This window comes from Barbus barbus (assembly GCF_936440315.1).
Source record: "Barbus barbus genome assembly, chromosome: 2".
Classification (NCBI taxonomy): domain Eukaryota; kingdom Metazoa; phylum Chordata; class Actinopteri; order Cypriniformes; family Cyprinidae; genus Barbus; species Barbus barbus.
The window spans coordinates 3,509,521-3,521,010 of NC_136730.1; the positions used below are offsets into that span (position 1 = coordinate 3,509,521).

The window sequence follows — 11,490 nt, forward strand, 5'->3', positions numbered from 1 at the left end:
AAAGATTCTTGTGTAACCAGTTTTATCTAAAAATATCCTTTAATTAATGATACACTTAACTTCCTGGACTCAGTAAACATGTGTCTTTAAAACAGACAGATTGCATATTTTAAATGATTATCCGCTTAACACGTGATCTTAGCATGCATTTATACATAGCAGTAGAGGAAGTCTTCATCAAAATGCAACTTTCCCCAAAACATGCACATAAAATATGTCAGAATGTTTAAATGAGCAAATCTAAAATCTATTTTAAGCACGAACGTCATTTGCACAGTTGAAGCAGTTTTAGCCAATGCATTTAGACTATTTCATGTGAATTTAGATCTTCATCCTGCAAATGCTAAATGATACATTTCTTATTTATTCAGCCATACATCTAGAGAAACATACTTGTGTACCTTTAATTATTACAAAGGACAGAGATCAGAAATGGGTTTGTTTCCGTGTGAGCACAGAGAGTGTTTACTGTAACTCAGAGATAGTTTGATGTCACTCGTCCAGTCACATTTTTCAGCTTCCAGTTAGAGAAACATGTTGACAGCTTTGTAAAACCATCATTCATCCTCAGATGTTTGCACATACGGGAATGTTTCTGAAACACACTGCAAATTTATGGAGCCACAGAAATGAAGTCCTATTAAACTTAAAATGACGATCACAGATGAATGTTGTGATGATCAGAAATCATTATTCACCCTTATGTTACTCCTCGATACTATTCATTTCTGTGAAACACAATTGAGTTTGTCACTAAAGTAAAAATACAAAATGAACAAATCTTTCAGTTGCCAAGCATTACAAAAAACAAAAACAAAAACATGCAGCATGCACACGTAAACGTGTTGAACCTAGCATTTTATTTAACGCCAGCTTGTCAATTTCCTTGGGAGGGACTTCAGCCTGTTAGGCTTGTTAAACAAACCAGTATTTCCGTTAAATATGACATTTCATCCAGACACTCACCGCAGAGGCTGCTGTGTAAGATCACGTTTATATTTGTTTAATAGCTATACATTGTGTCTCTCAAAAATGTTTTGACAGCTAATAATATTCCACACTTCTGCTGTAACACTTCAATAATGTAATACATAACACATAATTATACAAATACAAAATATCATATTACTCAATAAATTAAATAATTAATTGTTTTGCTGTAAACAGACAGGTGAAGTTCTTCTGTGAAGTGAAAACATTTGGTCCTGTGATCACCATGAGTTCCAGGTAAGCTGAAATCAACCTGCTTTCAAGGGTAAAGACAAATAAGTAAATAAAATGTACTTTCAAAAATGATGTGTAGCAATTGTTTTTGGTGCCGTCTGATGGAGAGAATGGTCAAACAAACAAAGAAGTAAATAAATATATACATATATAGACATTATTTGTAATACTGATTTCTCGTGCCACAAATTACATCACTGAATTCTAAGACAGTGAGTAGTCATTTTATCATTTTGATAAAAAATAGAGAAAAAAAAGTTAAAAGTAAATAACGGCAAATAACAACAGCAAAGACATGAATACAAACAATGAACACAAATTAAGACGTCTTGTGCATAACAGGATAGGATTTTTCGTTAAAGGGTTAGTTCACCCAAAAATGAAAATTCAGTCATTAATTACTCACCCTCATGTTGTTCCAAACCGGTTTGTCTTTATAACAAAAATTTGATATTTTTTAATGAAATCTGAAGGATCTCTGACCCTGCATAGACAGCATAGTAATGTTATGAAGCTACAAGAATACTTCTTGTGCGCATAAAAAACAAAAATTATGACTTTTTTCAACAATTCTTCTCCTCTTTATCGCATGTGTTTTTTTACATGAAGCATGTGTTGTTATACTCTCCACAATGGCTGCACGCCGCTGCAGAGTCAATAGAAGAAGAATTGTTGAATAAAGTCATTTGTTTTCTTTGCGCACAAAAAGTATTCTCGTAGCTCCATAACATTACGGTTCAACCCCTGTCACATGGACTTTTTTATCGATGTTCTTGATACATTTCTGAACCTGGGAAAATTGTAGTTGCATTGCTGTCTTTGCAGGACCTGAGAGCTCTCAGATTTCATCAAAAATATCTCAACTTGTGTTATGAAGATGAACAAAGGTCTTACAGGTTTGGAACAATGTTTTCATTTTTGTGTGAACTAACGCTATGCCATGTGTAAACATATCTGTGCGGCTTTTCGTTCCCATAAACTTGACTTCCTTACCTTACAATATTTCAAGTCTTACTAGTCTATGAGTAATAATCTAATACTCGCCATAACTTAACTATGATGAATATGGTCTTCTCATTTATATTTACATGTAGTCATTTAGCAGACACTTTTATCCAAAGCGACTTTCTTGGGAAATATGCTTGTTTCATTTGGCGTCTGCTGATTCGGATCTGCCCGATCTCCCACGCACCTGCATTAGAATTTACCTTACCAACGGTATTTTATTTATAAATTTTTTTCAGGCGCACGTAGATAGGATTAATTCAGTCAATACCAATTTTCACATTCACTTAGACTGACTGAGCACAATTAAAATGGTCGGCGATTTATGTTTAATTGTTTTTTTTTACTCAAGACCGTGTTATGATTACCACAATCTATTTGTTTGAGGACAGTTATTTGAAAGTCATTTATTGAGCCAATAAGGAATTGTTAATTTCCGCAATTTTCTTTCCATATATAACTTTCATTTTTAACTATGTAGACTGTGTTGTCAAATACAGCTGAGGAGAGAGATCACAATTCTTACTTATTCTAAAATTCTGATTAATATAGCCTACATTTGCAAATCTGCTTGAATGTTTAAACAATTGTCAAATGTAAACTATACTATTGCCAATGCTCTGAATTTTAAAATGTGGACAATTAAGCATTGACATAATGAAACTCACTCAAGCTGCTTTAAAACAAAGTATACTGTGAAATGTGTTAAATAAATTGACAATCTCACACAAAAAAGTCAGTTTATTGATGAGCATTTCTGGTCATGCTGTACAATTATTCTGAGAAACATTTGCATCTGTATTTTATAGACAGCCAAGTCTTCCACCATGCAGATCAACTCTGATTCATCAAGGTCTTCCAAAAAGATATTATCTACATACAGAGAAAAAAGTGATTGATGAATATGAGAAAGTCAGAAAATGGACTTACGGGATAAAAGACTCCAGTAAACTAAACAAAATAATTCTGCTGGTGGGAGAGACAGGCGTCGGCAAGACTACCATCATCAACACCATGGTCAACTACTTACTGGATGTGAAGTTTGAGGATGAAATATGGTATGAAATCACAGAAGCAGCAGCTGGAGATCAATCAGAATCCCAAACCTCTGAAATCACCATGTATGAGGTCTTTCCTGAAGAGAGTCCCATGTCTCTCACCATCATTGATACTCCAGGCTACGGAGACACTAGAGGACTGGACAAAGATCTGGAAGTTGCTGAGAATTTAGCCACTTTGTTTCAGAGCAATGATGGAGTCCGTGAAGTCGACGCTGTGTGTTTTGTGACTCAAGCATCTAAGAATCGTCTCTCAGACCGACAGCATTACGTTATCAGTTCAATTCTGTCTTTGTTTGGAAAAGACATTGTGGACAACATTGTGTTTTTAATCACACACTCTGATGGTCTGCCACCCAAAAATGTCCTCGGTGCCATTAAAAAAGCTAAAATCCCCTGCAGACGAGACAAAAATGGCAAACCCATTTATTTCTCATTCAACAATCGACAGGCTGAAGAACGCCACACTGAGAGACGATACATCCGAGCTCAAAGAGACGCCTGGGGAGACAGTGTGGAAGATATGAAGCAATTCCTTTGGTCTCTAAATGAAATGAACAGAAGAAGTTTAGAGTTGACTTCAGATGTCCTGATTGAGCGCATTAGATTTGAAGCATTCATCTGCAACTTACAGCTACGAGTTCAGGAGAAAGAGCTGAAAATAGCTGAAAAACAGCAGATTCAGGAGGCAATGATGCAAAACAAGGAAAAGATTGAGGAGTGTAAAAACTTTACCATTAAAATCAAAAAGACGGTCAAAGAGAGAGTGCCCATTGAGAGCAAATCATGGAAGCACAGAAAGGCAACGACCTGCACCGTCTGTGAGGAAAACTGTCATGAGTTTGACTGCTGGTGGAGTTCAAATCCAAGCAAATGTGAAGTCATGAAAGACGGCTTCTGCACCGTGTGTACAAGGAAGTGTCATCACAGCAAACACGTCAAAGAAAACAAGAAATATGTTGTTAGAACCTCAAGCACAATGATAGAATATGACTCTACAAGAAAGAAAAATAAAAAAGCCCAAGAGCAAACCAACAGGTTTTCAGCTGTAATGGATGATTTTGAGAAAGACCTGCAAGAGATTGAAACCCATAAGTCAATTCTTCTGTTCAATGCTTACAGGACCATTAAACATCTGTCTCAGATCGCATTAAAACCAGACTCAGCCTTCACTCTTCAGCATCTCGACTTCTTCATCCCCAGAGTGAGGGAGAATGGGAAAAAAGACTGGGTCCAAGAGCTGGAAGAAATGAGGAGAAACGCTGAAGCTGAAGAAGTGAATAAAGATGCTCTCAGTTATCTCAAAGCTGGTCTGGCAAAAATGTTCCTTAGTAGGAAATGAACAAATGTTATTACACTTGTCTGTTGTTTCATTAAAAGTAAAATAAAATATACAGACTTAAAAATGTGTTTTTACAGCAATGCCGTAAAATAAGCATTTTTGGCTCCCCAATAGGGTTCTTTCAGGGGAACAACTACAGTTTTCTTGAAAACCTGCACAGACAGCTCAGATGTCAGAGAAAGGGACAGCTTGTTTACTGCTACTGCTCTGTACTTCCTATCTACTTCCTATTGAAATTAACATGCATAAAGAAATTAATTATTGCATAGATTTTATTCTATAATTCTATATGTGAAATTATATGTTAGAGCCCGGTCTCATGAAATTGCGTAGAAATAGTACGCCAAATAAAAACGAAAACTTGTTGTATTGATATGTAAAAACAGACCTTGGCGTATATATGATACGAAGATGTTTGGCGTGCATATGATACGCAGTTTTCGCATACATGTGATATGCATCTACCCCACAACCCTAATCCTACCCATCGCGTAGCATATACACGCCAACGTCCATGTTTGCGTATCAATACCACGAGTTTTCATTTTAATTTGGCGTACTATTTATACACACTTTCATCGAGTTGTCTGAATACAGAGACGTCAATATTGGTAAACAATACACAATGACTGTAACATTCATGTCAGAGTATAAATCTGTCATTTTAAGTAGAAAATTAACTCCAGATGTAACAAAATCACAAGTAACTAAACCTAACAAAAGCAATACTAAAACAGTGTAAATACTGAAAACAAGGGAAAAAAACAACCTTATTGATTATTAATGCCCCAGTGCATGATATCAGTAAAGTTTTACTTCATTTTACAATGTTTATATTTACGCTTTATTCTACACGTGATGCTTTCTTCTTCTAAACTTCTACAAGATTAAATTGAGTACAAATATAGATTTTTATATTTTTTTTAATTATTGACTGAACTAACTTTTTCATTTAGAAATTACATTTGTTTTTCCTGTAGTATTTACTTCACCATTTTTTATCAGTGCAATTCATAATTGTTTTACATTATTTGAAGGAGGTTTATTGTAAAATGTTTTGTTCAAGAATAAAACCACTTGACTGAATTCATCTCGTATGATCATAATCATAATTGTTAAACAGTATTTCTTTAGGTGTGCTTTTTTAATGCAGAAAAACATTATTGTGCAATCTTAAAGTAAAATGGACATCAAATATGAGTTTGTTTCCTTACACGAAGGAAATTCCTTATACTATTTCCTTATGGAGTTATATTTCTTACTGTAACTCACAGAGATAGTTTGATGTCACTCATCCAGTCGCATTTTTCAGATTCCAGCTACAAAAAACAACAAAACTGTGGTTGTGGTTACACAGCTTTTCAACTATTTTTTCAGCAGCCCAGAGTCTGAAAGTCACAGGTAAACCCTGCCTACACCCTCCCCCTTGACAGCTTTGTAAAACTAGTCATTCACCCTTGATCTGATTTTTGGACATCCAGTAACATTCCTGTAGTGAGACAGAAACTAAACTCAGCACAGAAGTGAAGTGAAGTCTGAACTGCTCTGGCATGAAGACGAAAACAATTATTTCCCCCTCATGTTGCTCCAATAAGTCTCTGAATGCAAAAATTAATATTTCAGTTGCTATGCATTACAAAAACATACAAAACAATCATAAAAACGGCCATGAAAAGCAGATGTAACAACTGGTAGCATTAGCATATACATATGTATTTAAAGTATCAGCACTTTTCAAATTCCTAATTATTTCTATGAACATTACTTCAACAAAAATACATATAAATATCTGTATGCATGATACAAAACACACAGGCAGTGTTTTAATTCATTAGTTACAATGAGCAATTTCTACCAGCAGGCAACCATGTTTTCCTCGTCATTTTATTCATAAGCTACTCAGATATTAGAATGCACATTTGCCTGGGAGGGACTTCAGTTAGTTTGACTTGTTAAATAAACCAGTATTTCCATCAAAGCTGATATTTCAGCCAGACACTCGACGCAGAGGCTGCTGTGTAACAATATTTCTTTATATTTGTTAAATAGCTTCATTGTGTCTCTAAAAATATTTTGACATGGAAAAATATTCCTCAAATATATGTTTTTAATGTTTAAATGATTAAATATAATAATAGCTTATATGTTAAATAAACAACACAGCACTTTACATAAAAACACTCAAACTAAGTAATTCATTGTTTTGTTTTTTCCCTGTAAACAGACTGCAGAGAGAAGGCAAAGTTCTTCTGTTTAGTCCAGTGATCACCATGAATGGCCAGTGAGTTGAAATTCACGTGCTTTCTGTAAAGCTAAATTATTTGTGTATTTATTTATTGCTAATTAATATTCTCTAGTGATACTGAACTATGAACTGATTTTATAACAATCCAATACTGGTCACATACTAGTCCTGATCAGGTGCTCGATATTAAAAGGACTTGACAGAAAAAGTATCAAATGAAGGAGCATCATTCCATTGGCTGTAATGTTTTATGGTGACCTCGGGTGGACTGAATGGCTTTTGCACAAAATAGAAAAATGCTAGTGTAATTAGTTAAAAAGCAGCAAACAAGCAAATATATGCCAAAGTTGTATAATTTATGAAATATTTTATGAAAGTATTAAAAACAAAACATTTGTGTTTTGAAATTCAGTGATCATCTCTGGTTAATTTATATCACATCATAATAGATGTGACAATATCTCGAAGTGATTTAGCAAGCAGTCGCATGCATTCTGTTTGATTTAAAAGCTGCTATTCCAGTTATTTTTTCTAATAAATGAAGTATGAGCATAATATCCCTGAGGTAAATCTAATGTAACGAGACATGTTCACTTCATGCTTCACTGACATTCTGCGGTTAAAACACAGATTACATGAAAGCTAGATACGTTTTTAGTAAATTGTTCTGTATATTTAAACCCACCTTCTCAAGTTGATTCGTGCTAAAATTAGAAGAGAAGAGGAAGAGATGGTGGGTTCAGGTATCACTTGAACTGAGGTGCCTACACAGTGCAGAAATAGTTTGAATTTAGGGATCAATTTGACAGAAACACTGTTTCGTATTAAAACCTTCTAAGCACAAAGGTTTTGAGATTATTTGATGTGGCCTGTGCTCCAAATTATGTTAAGTGAAGTTTTATTTATGCATGAGCTTCTTCTTCTTCTTCTTGAAATTTGTATTGGCTGTTGAAACACAACAAAATTGTGTATTTCCGCCACCAACTGGTATGGAGTGTGGACATTTTGTTTTTTAAAGTACTGAAAAATAAAACTATAACAATATTTCTTGAGTTATTTTGTAAAATGTATATCGGTATAAATTGCATTTTTATTTTCTCCTAAAATTTCCATTAGAATCCTTCTTTCAGTCTCATATTTCTGACAGTACAGTATAAGAAGTTTCTTCTTGCCCACAAAATTCACTCCTTCCCATATCATATTTACCCATTTTATAAAGTGTACTATTTAATCTTGTGTCCAAATCTCATCCTTGATATTACTCATCTCTCTTGTTTTTCCCTGCACTTCTCATCTCTCCCACTTTCCTTTGAATTCCGTGTAACCATCAACCTTTTTTTTCTTCATCTCATTGTTTTTGCCACCTTTCCTTCAGTCTTTTCTTAATAATACTCTTGATTTCATTCTTACTTAGATTAACAATTAATCTTATTTCATTATTTTTAACTGTTTCTTTTGCTGCTTTATCTGCAGTTTCATTTTATGCATGATCTTAAAAAAAAACGGGATTATGGATTATGTATATTACAGGATTATGTAAAAGTAATGACAGAATGTGATGGGCCTTACCTGTTGAAATAATATCTAAAGGAATTACAATGTGTTAAAAAGTATGAATTAAATATTTACATTACCCATAATTTCACTCAAAATGACTGTGTTCTGATGGGTATTTAAAATATTGCTACCCAAACATTTTGAGAAATATTTGACTCCATCTGCATTTTACAGAGAGCCAAGACTACCAGCACGCAGACCAACTGTGATTCATGAAGGCCCTCCAAAACGATACCGTCTGCATACAGAGAGGAAATCTCTTGATGATAATGGGAAAGTAAGAAAATGGATTTATGGGGAAAAAGACGCCAGTCAACCAAACAAAATTGTTCTGCTGGTGGGAGAGACTGGTGCTGGTAAGACAACTCTCATCAATACAATGGTCAACCACATACTCGGGGTGAAGTTTGAGGATGAAAAGTGGTATGAAATCACAGAAGAAGCAGCTGGAGATCAAGCAGAGTCACAAACCTCTGAAATCACCATGTATGAGGTATTTCCTGTGAAGAGTCCCATGTCTCTCACCATCATTGATACTCCAGGCTACGGAGACACTAGAGGACTGGACAAAGATCTGGAAGTTGCTGAGAATTTATCTGCACTTTTTCAAAGCAAATATGGAGTTTGTGAAGTCGACGCTGTGTGTTTTGTGACTCAAGCATCTAAGAATCGTCTCTCAGACAGACAGCGTTATGTTATCAGTTCAATTCTGTCTTTGTTTGGAAAAGACATTGTGAACAACATTGTGTTTTTAATCACACACTCTGATGGTCTGCCACCCCAAAATGTTCTCGGTGGCATCAAAAAAGCTAGAATCCCCTGCAGACGAGACAAAAGTGGCCAACCTGTTCATTTCTTATTCAACAACAGGCAAACTGAAGAACGTCACACTAAAGAACGTCTTATTCGAGCTCAAAGAGACGCCTGGGAAGACAGTGTGGAAGAGATGAAGCAATTCTTTCAGTCTCTGAATGAAATGAACAGAAGAAGTTTAGAGTTGACTTCAGATGTCCTGATTGAGCGCATTAGATTTGAAGCATTCATCTGCAACTTACAGCTACGAGTTCAGGAGAAAGAGCTGAAAATAGCTGAAAAACAGCAGATTCAGGAGGCAATGATGCAAAACAAGGAAAAGATTGAGGAGTGTAAAAACTTTACCATTAAAGTCAAAAAGACGGTCAAAGAGAAGGTGCCCATTGAGAGCAAGTCATGGAAGCACAGAAAGGCAACGACCTGCACCGTCTGTGAGGAAAACTGTCATGAGTTTGACTGCTGGTGGGTTTCTGATCCAAGCAAATATGAAGTCATGAAAAAAGGCTACTGTACCGTGTGCACAAGGAAGTGTCATCACAGCAAACACGTCAAAGAAAACAAGAAATATGTCATCAGAATTTCAAACGTCATGATGGAGTTTGACTCTATAAAAAAAGAATATGAAAAAGCCCAAGAACAGTCAAAGATATATTCCATTTTAATGGATCATCTTGACAAAGATCTGAAGGAGATTGAGGACCAAAAGTCAAATCTTCTGTCCGATGCTTATAATAACATCAAGCATCTGTCTCAGATCGCATTAAAACCAGACTCAGCCTTCACTCTTCAGCATCTCGACTTCTTCATCCCCAGAGTGAGAGAGGCTGGAAAAGAAGACTGGGTCCAAGAGCTGGAGGAGATGAGGAGACAAGCTGTAGCAGACGAAGCCAATAAAGATGCTCTGAGTTATCTTAAAGCTGGCCTGACAAAACTTTTCTTGACTGGGAAATGATTGAATCCAGTAGAGTGAACAAAGGAAGTAGAAGCCTGCTGCTTACAATTAGAAATCAGTGCAGCTGACTGCCTGTGCACATGTGTTTCTGGGATGCTCTTCCATTGCCTTGCTTACAGTAGGCTACATCAATCAGATTTCAGTTCATTTTTGCAATATGAAGATCACATAAAAATGTATTATTTTCTTAAAATATGAAATTGTACCATCAAATTTTGTAACCTCATATTTTGTACTATTATATATAATGAGTATTATGTTTATATACTGTGTTACTTTCTTATGCCAATAAAAGGAAAAAAAAAGTGGAAAACTTGTGCTTGATTTGGCTTGCTTACATGTGCCCTAAAAAGTCATGCTAAATGCAAACTGACATGAACTACACATACTACAGATTATGAAGATGCGTCATAGAAGAACCTAATGTGTGATCCTGTACTGTTTTCAGGTGGAAGCAGAATAATTATCAATTCAATTACAGTAAACTAATTAAAGTCAGACAGGCAGACCATATACGTATATGCCAAATGCTTTACTGAATAACCATTAAGATGAGTTGGATGATCAAATGGATGAAAAATTACCAAATCTACTGTATTAAATGCAAAATAAAGAGTTTCATGAATTATGAAATAAACTGAAAAAACACGGCTAACCGCTTCACCGATCACATCTGTATGACAGCACCCAACACCCAACATAAACAATCCATATAACCTATACTGTCAAAACTGTTCTGTGAATTTGTATTTCAGCCACAAAACTGTTTTAATGAAGTATGACTGACTCCTGCTGGAGTCATGTTGCGTCACCCTTCCCCATCAAACAAAGCCTGCGGGAGAGACGCTGATGTGCGCACACATGTCCACAGATTCCGAAGTGCAAAGGGACTATTATTTAAACGTTTTCCTTTTCAGGTATGGTGCTGTATGTTCATTGAGTTATAATGAAAAAAAGCCTGTAACCCTTTATTTTAGGGTCTCTTAACTAGTTGCTTATTAGCATGCATATTACTAGAATATTAGCCATTTATTAGTAGTAATTAAGCACATATTAATGTCTTATTCTACAAGACCTTATTCTACATCCCTAATCCTACCCAATGCCTAAACTTAACAACTACCTTAATAACTATTAATAATCAGCAAATCAGGAATTTATTGAGGGAAAAGTCGTAGTTAATAGTGAATAAGTGTTCCCTATTCTAAAGTGTTGCTGAAAAGCCTAATTTTTGCATTAGGCAATTCAGCACTAACTTTGTGTGATTTCATGGATTTCATAAAATTTGATAAAT

At 35.2% G+C, this 11,490-nt stretch overlaps 2 protein-coding genes across 3 annotated transcripts; both read left to right on the forward strand.

The window, feature by feature from the left end:
* Positions 1–889: 889 nt before the first annotated feature.
* Positions 890–5,718, forward strand: LOC306885056 (uncharacterized protein). Of its 2 annotated transcripts, none has more exons than XM_079441374.1 (3): positions 890–981; positions 1,168–1,227; positions 3,039–5,718. In XM_079441374.1, exons 2-3 carry the CDS (start codon positions 1,217–1,219, stop codon positions 4,627–4,629), a joined length of 1,602 nt encoding a protein of 533 aa, XP_079297500.1. In that variant the 5' UTR covers positions 890–981; positions 1,168–1,216; the 3' UTR covers positions 4,630–5,718. The 2 variants fall into 2 exon arrangements, with proteins under 2 accessions (XP_079297500.1, XP_079297501.1); XM_079441375.1 differs by having other exon boundaries at positions 968–1,084; positions 3,039–5,707.
* A 1,181-nt stretch (positions 5,719–6,899) lies between these two features.
* LOC306876870 (uncharacterized protein) lies at positions 6,900–10,196 on the forward strand (the record flags this gene model as incomplete). Its single annotated transcript, XM_079428310.1, has 2 exons — positions 6,900–6,910; positions 8,606–10,196. 2 exons carry the CDS (start codon positions 6,900–6,902, stop codon positions 10,194–10,196), a joined length of 1,602 nt encoding a protein of 533 aa, XP_079284436.1.
* Between the last annotated feature and the right edge of the window lie 1,294 nt (positions 10,197–11,490).